The 12,214-nt window shown below is 38.5% G+C and overlaps 1 protein-coding gene across 1 annotated transcript in view; it reads left to right on the top strand.

The window, feature by feature from the left end:
* The window catches only part of Lar (tyrosine-protein phosphatase Lar), a 2,342,166-nt gene that overhangs the window by 2,309,474 nt on the left and 20,478 nt on the right, over positions 1-12,214 (top strand). The window contains exons 31-33 of the mRNA XM_067136814.2: positions 1,007-1,161; positions 4,420-4,549; positions 10,888-11,043. Coding sequence (XP_066992915.2) covers positions 1,007-1,161; positions 4,420-4,549; positions 10,888-11,043 — 441 coding nt within the window. The remainder of the gene's footprint in view (positions 1-1,006; positions 1,162-4,419; positions 4,550-10,887; positions 11,044-12,214) is intronic.

Here is a 12,214-nt window from a genome sequence, read left to right as displayed (position 1 = left end):
TGCTGCCGCCTGAGCCATGGAGGCTCCAATCACTGTAAGTACCTAGGTGTTAATATAAGGAGTGATCTTCACTGGAGTAATCACATTAACAAGGTTGTAAAGAAAGGTTACAGATATCTTCATATGGTTATGAGGAAATTTTTGAGTATTAGTAAGGATATAAGGGAGAGGGCGTATAAGTCTTTGGTAAGACCTCAATTATAATATTGTTCCAGTGTATGGGACCCAAACCAGGACTACTTGATACAAGAACTGGAAGAGATCCAAAGGAAAGCAGCACGATTTGTTCTGGGTGATTTCTGAAAAAGGAGTAGTGTTACGAAAATGTTGCAAAATTTGGGGTGGGAAGACTTGGGAGTAAGTAGACGAGATGCTCAACTAAGTGGTATCTTTTTATTGTTTAAAGGAGGAGGAGTCCACCTTAAATATTCAAAAAGAAGATATTATAAAATCTTTAACATTTCAGTACATGTTTTGTCCCCTATCTAGGGACATCTTCAGCTGATGAAGACAATTACAAGAGATCTTTGGATATTGGATCTGTTGGACTGACCAAAAGATGAAATGGAAGTGGTATGTTCCGAGCTGTCAGTGGAGAGATGGTGTGGAATGACATAAGTAGACAAATAAGCTTAAATGGAGCTTTTAAAAGTAGGAAAAATCATAATGTGAAAATAAAGTTGGAATTCAAGAGCAAAAAATGGGGCAAATATTCATTTATAGAATCATAGGATTATAGGTTATAGATTTATAGGGTGAGGAGTAAGGGATTGGAATAATTTATCAAGGAAAATGTTCAATAAATTTCCAAGTTCTATGAAAATATTTAAAACTGGCTAGACAAACAATTGATAGGGTATCTGCTACCTGGATGGCAGCCTAAGTGCAGATCATTGATGACTGAATTGATTGAATTGTAAGTTGCACACTGCTTGTTACAGCTATCCAAACACAAAGGGACCTAATCCTGTAAATGTCTCTTTCAATGTCATTTTTCCATTAATAGGCAGGGCACAATGAGCGTCGGGAGGTGAAACAGTTCCAGTTTACAGCCTGGCCGGACCATGGGGTTCCTGACCACCCAGCACCATTCTTGCAGTTCCTACGACGTGTTCGCAACATGAATCCTCCTGATGCTGGGCCCATGATTGTGCACTGCAGGTAATGTCTCATGCTAGTTTTCAGAATCATCTAGATACTTTCATCTGTGCAGTACAGTATATAAAGTGGTTGTTTTAATATGAGTTGCTATGAATTTAGGTACAGTAGTTTGTATATATCTATGCAGAACAACTTTTCTCTCTATGTTAGATTTATTAATTCCTATTTGGCAAAATAAGTGTAGTTATTAGTATGAGTATTGAAACTGGTGTTAATGGTTGAGTAAGTAGTGAATTACCAGATGTTTGAACTTCTTATGCCCAAGAGTGAGTTTGATTCTGACCAAGAGGATTTGGGAAGATGAGAAAATTCGTAGCTCACTATATTCAACATCTATACATGTAAAGTAATGCTGGAGCACACATTATGTGTTCTGTCAGCAAAATTCTCTCACTCATTGATTTTATTCATCCTTGAAGAGTGTTGTTTGCTACTAGGAATGTTGATCTCAGTGTTGATTATGGTACAAGAAACTCAAACCAAACCCCATGGCGCAACAGCCCCGAAGGGCCATGATTTACCAAGCGACTGCTGCTCTGCTCAAAGGCCTGCAGATTATGAGGTGTCATGTGGTCAGCATGAGGTACCCTCTCGGCTGTTAATCTTGGCCATCTCACCATCAGATAGCTCCTCAATTGTAATTGCATAGGCTGAGTGGACCTCGAATCAGCCCTCAGATCCAGCTAAAAATCCCTGGCTTGGCCGGGAATCGAACCTGGGTCCGTCGGGTAAGAGGCAGGCGTGCTACCCCTACACCATGGGGCAGTCTGGTATAAATTGGTATATTCCTCCATATCCAATTATCCAGTTTCTTCTTATTTACAAATTGCTAAAATTGGCACTCGTATATCGTGGATGGTCTTTGCTCCATTACAAGTCTTTGGGAAGGCAGACTAAGTAGACACTTATTATGTGGAACATTCTTGCATTATAATTTCTTGGAGGAAATATTCTTTATATTGCAATCTTCTTTTCTGTTAATTTAGTATTTATCAATGAAAATGAAAATCCACAGCCTGTTTTCAGTCATTCGACCAGGTCAGGAATGGAATGAATGAAGCCCTCATCTAGCGGTGAGGATAAGAATTGTGCCAGCTGCCGAAGCCTGTCGTACTCCTCTGAGGTAATGAATAATGAATGACAGATGAAATGAAATGATATAGGAGAGTGTTGCTGGAATGAAATATGACAGGGAAAACCGGAGTACCCGGAGATAAACTGTCCCGCCTCCGCTTTGTCCAACACAAATCTCACATGGAGTGATCGGGATTTGAAGCACGGAACCCAGCGGTGAGAGGCCGGCGTGCTGCCACCTGAGCCACGGGGGCTCTTAGTATTTATCAGTATTTATAAAAAAATATGTGTGAGTTTGAATTAATGAAAATTAATTATTGCATCCTAGGTTTCATATAACAAATTGACTAAATCTTTAATTCATTGTTTATCTGTATGGAATTTTCACACTGAGTACTGTATTAAGAATTGTTTATTTATTTGTTTTATTTATTTACTGGTATTTTTATTAATTTTGACTTAGAAGGTACCATTCTTAAATTCTTGTTTCCTCTGCAAGACTAGATAAAGACTCATTTGGTATATTCCTCCATATCCAATTATCCAGTTTCTTCTTATCTACATGGTGTCTCCAAAAACCATAGAAGAAGTTAGTGGGACATAAAGCAAATAACATTATTATTCTTATCTACACAAGTATTATATTTTACACTTTACTTATTTATATCAACCTTTCTCCAAAGGCATTATCATATTTTCTGTGATGTTTTTTTCTTCATTTAAAACCAAAGAATAGCACTGGCAGAAAATTAACTCCCAACACCATGAAGGAATCATGCTAGATAAATTAAATTCAGGAGGCATGTTTGCACATCTGAAAGATGGTATTTATTCACATTTGTGTGCTAATCGATGAAGAGTGGTGCTAGTACTGTGACTATGATCTTACAAAGCAAGTTTGCTTTAAATATGCGATTGTACACTTCATGACCGTTAGTTATCGACCGTTGTTGACGTGAGGTAGGTGAGAGTCAAACATTCCTCTAAGGAGATGAAGAAGGCAGCATCAGCAGCTTACTGAGTTTGAACAAGGCCATGTAATAGGGCTACGAAAAGGTAGATGTTCTGTACACAATGTTGCAGAAAGGCTTGGCAGGGTTGTATCCAGAGTGGATCGGTGTTGGCAATAACTGTCATGGGAAAGCACTGTCTCAAGTAGACCAGGGTCTGGCCACACATGGGCCACTACAGAGAGGGAAGACCCCTGTATTTGCCATGTGGCTGTGGTGGATCATACTGCATCTGCAGCAGCTATTAGAGATTCAGTTGGCACCAGAGTGACACAGTGAACTGTTAACAAATCGATTACTTGAGGGACAACTCCAAGCCAGACATCCTTTGGCATTCATATCACTAACTCCGAATCGCTGCCATCTGCGACTTCAGTGGTGGCAAGCTAGAGCTCACTGGAGGGTGGTGTGGAAATATGTTGTGTCCTCAGATGAGAGCCATTTCTGTCTTGGTGCCAGTGATGGCCATAGATTGGTAAGAAGGGGGCTAGGTGAGTGCTTGGAACCAAGCTGTCTGCAGTGTCGACACACTGGGCCTACACCAGGAGTTGAGATCTGGGGAGTGATGTCCTTTGACAGCAGGAGCACTCTCGTTGTTATCCCAAGAACCTTGATGGTGGATTTGTTTGTCAGACTGGTGATTGAACCGGTTGTGCTGCCATTCATTTGCAGTATTCAAGGAGGTGTTTTTTACAGGATAACACTCATCTTCATATCACTGCTGTCATCCAATGTGCTCTACAGTGTCAACCGGTTGTCTTGGCCTGCAAGATCACTAGGCTTTTCACCCACTGAGCATCTATGCGACATTATGGGACAACAAATCCAGCAGCATCCAATACCAGCATTAACCGTAGCCGATTTGACTGATTAAGTGAAAACTGGTGTGGAACTCCATTCCACAAAATGACATGTACTACTATGTCACATGTATTATCGCACATACTTGAACCTGTGATCTGGAAACTTTAATCAAATAAATATGTTACTAGTCAACTGCTTAGCCAAAGTGCATTCTTCTATACTAATGTCTTCTCGGTGTTGAGATTTCATTTTCTTCCAGTATACTGTATACACTGAATGCCATGTACAGTAACTACTTCACTTGTAACCATAGTTCTGATGTAATAGGCAGGAAATTTTACTCATATACCTGTCACTTTTTTTTTTACAGTGCGGGTGTTGGAAGAACAGGCTGCTTTATTGTCATTGACTCAATGCTGGAGAGAATGAAGCATGAGAAGATGATAGATATATATGGCCATGTGACTTGCCTCAGGGCACAACGTAATTATATGGTACAGGTAAGAATTCCATCTCATTAATGTTTTCTCTCTTTTCCATAGTTTGTTAAGTCCTAGAAAGATTGAGACTTAAAGGACAAAATCATACAGACCTCAAAGATGTATGTTGAGTATTATTTCTTCCTCTGTCCTACATTTCTGAAAGAGTAGTTAAAGTGTACCCATTGATTGAGATGTCAGCCCTCCGATTCATCAGGTATATTCCTCCATACTAAATTATTCAATTTTTATAATCTACACAATTATTGTATCTTAAACCACATATATCAACATCTCTTCTCAGAGTTGATCTCCGTAGGCATTGTGAGCCCGTAATTCAACACCACCCATAGCTGAAAATAGTATATGTCTTAAATCCTTTCCTGCATAACTTATTATTCTTTCATGATTTAGATATAGGAAACAGATTGAGAGCAGTGGATTACCAGATAAGCATGCATGGACAGATAACACATAAAAGAAACACATTTGTCCTCCACAGACGAAGGCTGCAGTTGAACATTTGGACCTATGTGTACTCTCTCCACACATGTTTAAATGTTAAGTTGCTGCTCTCCATCTGTATTCTATGACATAGAAAGAAAGAGATTTATTAAAGAAATAAATCATTCGTCCTCCAATGAGGGTGATCATTCAGATCTGGAATATAGTCAGGTTACAATTTCAATAGACTTTTGCTTTCTACTCATATTTACATAAATTTGCAATGCCACTACTTCCATTGATAGGAAAAGAAGAGACATTTTATTCTGAAAATTTTGAATAAAGAAACCAAGATATCCTTATATTGGTCTATTGGTGGCAATAAAATAATTCACCTTGTTAAAATTTTCAGATCTTATCATTCTCAAGTTTAAACAGCAATAATTTAATCTTGTTATCAGGGGTAGCAGCCTTTCAGAAGTTGCAAGGGTGGCAATCTAGATGATTGATTGATATGGCCTTGTAATAATACTCAACATGGCTTAGCTGTTTTGATACTGCTACACAGCTGAAACCAAGGGAAGCTACAGACGTAACTAACTCCCGAGGACATGCAGCTCTCTCTGTATGAATGATGTACTGATGATGGCTTCCTCCCGGGTAAAATATTCCGGAGGTGAACTAGTCCCGTATTTGGATATCCGGGTGGGGACTACGCGAGAGGGGGTGATCATCATTCTGCGAGTCGGAGCGTGGAATGTTAGAAGTTTGAATCGTTGTGGTAGGTTAGAGAATCTGAAAAGGGAGATGGATAGACTAAAAATTAGATGTAGTTGGTATAAGTGAAGTACGTTGACAGGAAGATCAGGATTTTTGGTCAGGCGAATACAGAATTATCAACACAAAATCAAACAGGGGAAATCCAGGAGTTGATTTAATAACGAATAAGAAAATAGGGCAGCAGGTAAGCTACTATGATCATCATAGTGAAAGAATTATTGTCGTCAAGGTAGACAGCAAATCAATGCGTGTGCAGGACTGCTAAGGAAGAATGGCTCAAGGAGAAGTGCAAGGATGTTGAAGATTGTATGGTACTGTACTAGGAAAGCTAGATGCTGCATACAGGAAAATCAGGGAAACCTTTGGAGAAAGGAAAAGTAAGTGTATGAATATTAAGAGCTCAGATGGAAAGCCACTTCTAGGGAAAGAAGACAAGGCAGAAAGATGGCAGGAACATATCCAACAGTTGTATCAAGCCGTAGATGATATGGTTCTGGAACAAGAAGAGGCTGTTGATGCTAATGAAATGGGAGAACCAATTTGGAGGTCAGAATTTGACAGAGCTTTGAGAGACCTAAATAGGAACAAGGCACCTGGAATTCATGACATTCCCTCTGAATTATGACTGCTTTAGGAGAAACCAGCCTGGCAAGTTTATTCCATTTAGTGTGTAAGATGTATGAAACAGGAGAAGTGCCATGCGATTTTAGGCAGAATGTTGTTATACCTATTCCCAAGGAAGCTGGTGCTGACAAGTGTGAAAACTAACACACTATTAGTTTAGTATCTCATGCCTGCAAAATTTTAATATTTATTATTTACAGAAGAATGGAAAGACAAGTTGAAAGTGAGTTGGGAGAAGATCAATTTGGTTTCAGAAGAAATGTAGGAACACATGAAGCAATCCTGACTTTACGTCTGATCCTAGAGAATTGATTAAGAAGGACAAACCTACATACATGGCATTCGTAGATCTTGAAAAGGCTTTTGATAATGTTGATTGGACCAGGTTATTTGAGATTCTGAAGGTGATCAGAATCAGGTACCGAGAACGAAAAATTATCTATAATCTGTACAAAAATCAGTTTGCAGTGATAAGAATCGAGGGCTTTGAAAAAGAAGCAGCGATCCAGAAAGGAGTGAGGCATGAATGCAGTCTGTCCCCCCCTCCTTTTCAATGTTTAAATAGGAAATCAAATAGGAATTTGGAAAGGGAATCACAGTCCAAGGAGAGGAAATCAAAACCTTGAGATTTGCCGATGATATTGTTATTTTACCTGAGACTGCAGAAGGTTCCGAGAAGTTGCTAAATGGTATGGACAAAGTCTTGGGTGAGAACTACAAGATGAAAATTAATGAGTCCAAAACAAAAGTTCTTCTTTATTCGTGTCAGAAGTATCAACTTATAAATATTTAACAAAAAGCAACATCTACATTTCTACTACACAAATATACAAGTCTATTATACAATCACAGATAGAGCAACAATATTCAAGAGCTAGATGATGCTTGCCCAGTATTGGGCGACGTCAATAGCGTTGGGGGAGGCTGCAATCAAGTCTTTCATAGTGCACATTGAAGGACATAAAACACACTGACATAGATGTTGGATCGTCTGCTGCTCTCCGCAATCACAAAGTGATGAATCACTTGAGAAGCCCCACTTCCGCAAGTTTACTTTGGTTCTGCCGACTTCTGTACGGAGTCTGTTAAGGGCTTTCCATACTGTCCACTTCTCCTGGTGTCCACATGGAAGACTTTCCTTTGGCTCTATCCAGTTGGAAAGGTGGTGGATTCTTTCCTTCCACATTGTGACTCTAGCATTCTCTGCTTTCCCCTCAAGGTTGACTGATGTGCGGAGAAAACTTTTCCTAGATTTTAGCCTCTGTGTGGCTGGTTGGTATCCATAGAGAGGATGTGCTTCTGAAGAAGATGCCTGGAGCCTTTCTTTGTTAGCTGCTACCTCCCTACGAATCTCACCGGGAGCAATACCAGCTAAAAGTTGGACCTTCTCAATGGGTGTAGGTTTCAAACATCCAGTGATGATCCTGCAGCTTTCGTTTAAAGCTATGTCGACCTGCTTCGTATGAGCTGACCTGTACCAAACTGGGGAGGCATATTCTCCTGCAGAATAGCATAGAGCTAGAGCTGATGTTCTAATTGTTTGTGGTTGTGTTCCCCAACTTGTTCCTGATAACTTTCGTAGAATGTTGTTTCTGGCAGCTATCTTTTGTTTCAGGTTTTGGCAATGTTTCTTATATGTTAATGTGCGATCCAGCATAACTCCCAGGTACTTTGGCGTAAAGCAGTGTTCCAGTAAGTTCCCCTTCCATAGTACTTTGAGTTTCTGAGAGGCCTGCGCATGCCGCAGATGGAACGCACAGATTTGAGTCTTAGCTGGATTTGGTTTGAGTTGGTTTTTCTCATAATAGTTACCTAGCTCTTCTAATGCAGCAGTTAAAGAGATCTCTGCTTCATCAAAGGTATCAGTTTGAGTAGTAAGTGCAAGGTCATCGGCATAGATAAAGCTTTTAGTATTTTCTGGTAATGGCTGGTCATTAGTGTAGATGTTGAAAAGAACAGGAGCCAGTACACTGCCTTGAGGTAGTCCATTCCTTTGATTCCTCCATCTGCTTCGGCGTCCTTGGAATTCGACAAAAAAGCGACGATTTTCCAGGAGAGCAGCTATCATCTTGGTTACCTTGATGTCTGTAATCATTCTATAAAGTTTGTGTAATAATATCCTGTGATTTACTGTATCGTAGGCGGCTGAGAGGTCCACAAAAGCCACACCAGTAATCTTCTTCATTTCAAACCCGTCCTCGATATGCTGGGTTAGATGTAAAACCTGTGCTGTGCAACTCTTTCCTGGGCGGAAGCCACATTGCTGAGGGATTAGGACTTGGTCTACTACTCCCATTAAGCGATTGAGCAACATTCTTTCCATTATTTTGTATAGGTGGCAGAGTAAGGAGATTGGTCTGAAATTTTTAGGGTTCGAAGGTTCCTTTCCAGGTTTCAGAAATGCGATCACCTTGGATTTTCTCCATATTTTTGGAATTTTTAGGGAAGTAAAGCAGTTGTTGAAGAATTTTAAAAGCCATGCCTGTGTGGTTGAACTGAAGTGTTTTATTTGTTCTATTGTGATATCATCTAATCCTGCCGCTTTTCCATTTTTGGCGCATTGAATCGCTTTCTGTAATTCCGTTATTTCAAATGGCCGGGATAGGTTACTGGACTTCATTACCTCGCTTTTTAGGATATTATGTTCCATCTTCCTTATTGGGTGATTTGTTTTCCCATTGATGGCAAGCTGATTTGCGATTTGGTTTGCCGTAACATTTGCATGGACTGGTCCCTTTGTTGGATCGTTGCTAAGTCGTTTGAGAAGCTTCCAAGCCTTTCGGCTATCCCTTGACATGTCAGTTTCCTCCATAAGTTTGATCCAAGCATCTTTCTTTGCCTCTGCAATTGAGGAAAGCAGTTTCCTTCCAGCTGAGATAGTGTCTTCACTTAGTGGATCTTCCTGAAACAGTGAAATATATGTGTTCAATTGGGCAGCTGTGTCTGAAGTTAGACCTTGTATATAGTTAACTCTGCATCCTCGTGGTATGGAAGCGCGGGAAGCTTTCTTCACAGCTTCAACAAACTGATCATAAAACTCTGGTGTTGGGTGGATATCTGATATTATTTTATCAAGGGTTGAGCTGAACTTCTCCCAGTCTGCTTTTTTGAAATTATATCTCCTTCGAAACGGAACCTTTATTGGTTGAATTGCAGAGAAAAGTTGACACATTACGGGCCGATGCTGGGTATTTGGAATAGGATTGCACATTGATTTCACACATTGCTGTGCCACGTGTTCACTCACAAATATCAGGTCTGGGTTGAAGCCTCGTCGCCATCTACTGCTGTTAAAGGATGGAGGTAGTTTGGGGTCATGAATAAGTTGTAATTGGTAATCATCAGCCCATTCTAACACAGCTTCTCCATTATTATCATCATCTGTATATCCCCATGCACTGTTATGGCTGTTGAAGTCTCCAACCACAAAGTTTGTCTTTTGCTTGAAGTAGTTATCTGGAATTTTAAAGGAGAAATCTACATTTGGTGGTTTGTAGATGCCCGAAACGGTGCAGTTACTGAGTTCCACAGTTATTATCTCGATTTGATTTTCATTGGTGGTTGCAACAGACAAAATTTGTAAATTTGGTTTGGCAAAAACAGCGCTGCCATACTGTCTGTGGGGAATCTCGGCCACAAGTCTCATTCCCGCTATTTTTGGTCGCCGTAGTTGCTCATCCCTGTGAGTTTCCTGAAGGCATAATATATCACATTTGTAAGTTTGACAAAGCTGGTGTAATATTCCTTCTTTAGATGGAGATAAACCTTCAATATTTACAGATATAATGGTTAGTGTTGGTCTTGATAAAGACCGTTCTGAATATAGCGATTGGGTCATATTGACTGGTAGATACTTCTGGAATGCTGACGTTCAGTTCAGTACTGGAATTTTAATCCAGGTACCTATGCAGGGGCACCACGAGCAGGAATCAGCTTCACCCCCAAAACAAAAGTAATGGAGTGCAGTTAAACGAAGGCATGCTACTGCTGCTACTGTCGAAAAGTGAAAATGACAATTATGTTAATGTTAACCAGCGAAATGCAAGTCACCTTGACTACTGACCTAACCTCAATTTCCAATTTCAAAAACTAAAATCATTTGGACATTTTTAAACATAGAGATTTAAAACTTTTAACATTAAAAGACAGCACAGTTTAGTGATTCTAACAGTGACATTAACATGTATGTGAAATAATTATTACTATGCCAAATACTAATTTGCAAAATTAATTACAGAAAGGGGAAATGAATAATTAATTTTTGTTTACATAAAGAAGCACCAACAAAGGACATATACATGGATATATCATAAATCATTAAAAAGAAATCATCTATATAGCTTCAAAACTTAAGCGAGTACCTACAAAATTTTCAGTAAGACCTTACGTTTTAATAGGTAAATGGACATTGTTATTCAGGAGGAATAAGCATGTTTTATACTGTGTATATTTAAATCATGTTAACCTAAAGATGTTAGGTCTGTATCCTACTGCCACATTTCTTTCCACAGACTGAGGACCAATATGTTTTCATCCATGATGCTCTTTTGGAGGCTGTGATTGGTGGCAATACTGAAGTGCCAGCAAGGAACCTCCACTCACATATCCAAAAACTGATGCAGACAGAACCAGGAGAAAATATCACTGGCATGGAGTTGGAGTTCAAGGTAATTTAATATCTTATACAGTTAAAATATCACTTATTTTAGCAAGAAATGATTTTATTTATTTCTATCCTGAAGTTAGCAATAAGAAGATACTGACATATTATCAGAACATTTTTCCTGCTTTCATCGTAGTAATATTGAGCGTCTGAGGAAGCCTGCATGTAGTAGGCCTACTAAAAAAATCTCAGTAGTACAAATTAGGTACTGTTTATCTGGATTGATACATACATACATACATACATACATACATACATACATACATACATACATACATACATACATACATGCATGCATACATACATACATACATACATACATACATACATACATACATACATACATACATACATACATACATACATACATACATACATACATAATTTTGTAGTACCGGTACTTGTACATTTGTATTTTATTTAATAATGATTCTTTGTTTAGAAGAAACTGAATTGCATTGAGTAAAAATAATTATAATACTCCAGCTTGGTCCTATTGTATTTAGTAAAATTTGAACTTTACAGCTTTGGTATTGATCGAATATTAGTTGTATAACATACATAAACATAAATGATTAATGTTAATTCATACTGAGTATGCATGTATGAAAATGTCATAGCAGAACATCATATGTGGACACTATCTGCTAAACTCATGGCAATGATACACCTATGCCATTAAATAGCATCTAAACAAATTCTGCGTAAGGTACTTCATGTATTAATAATAAAATAAATATAGTGAAAGCCATATTTGAATGTACAGGCATACTATCACTACTTATGAACTAGACATTAAAAACAAAATTAACTGTTATAAGCTGACTCTTTTGACTTTGAAATGGAAACAGATGTAGGTTATGGGGTTTTTGAATATTTTTACTTTGGTAAATTTATAGACAAATATTAAATACAGGCAAGTTCCAATCAAGAACAAGGTACTAACGAAAGTTCCTGGTAATATCTGCTGTTTTTGTTCTTTCATTAATCTGTTTTTAGATTGCCACCTGCTTCATTCGTTATTGAATGTATTCATTAATATGTATATGCAACTTTTCCTTTTGAACTCTACAAAATCTATTGTTCCTTCATTATTATTGGAGACATTCAATGATAAAGATTTATCAATATCAGGAGGAATAACTCATAGGTTAACTTAGTTATACCTTTTACAT

The sequence above is a fragment of the Anabrus simplex genome, chromosome 1 (genome assembly GCF_040414725.1).
Source record: "Anabrus simplex isolate iqAnaSimp1 chromosome 1, ASM4041472v1, whole genome shotgun sequence".
Lineage (NCBI taxonomy): Eukaryota > Metazoa > Arthropoda > Insecta > Orthoptera > Tettigoniidae > Anabrus > Anabrus simplex.
Note: the sequence above shows the minus strand (reverse complement) of the source record. Positions and strands in the feature narration are given on the sequence as shown.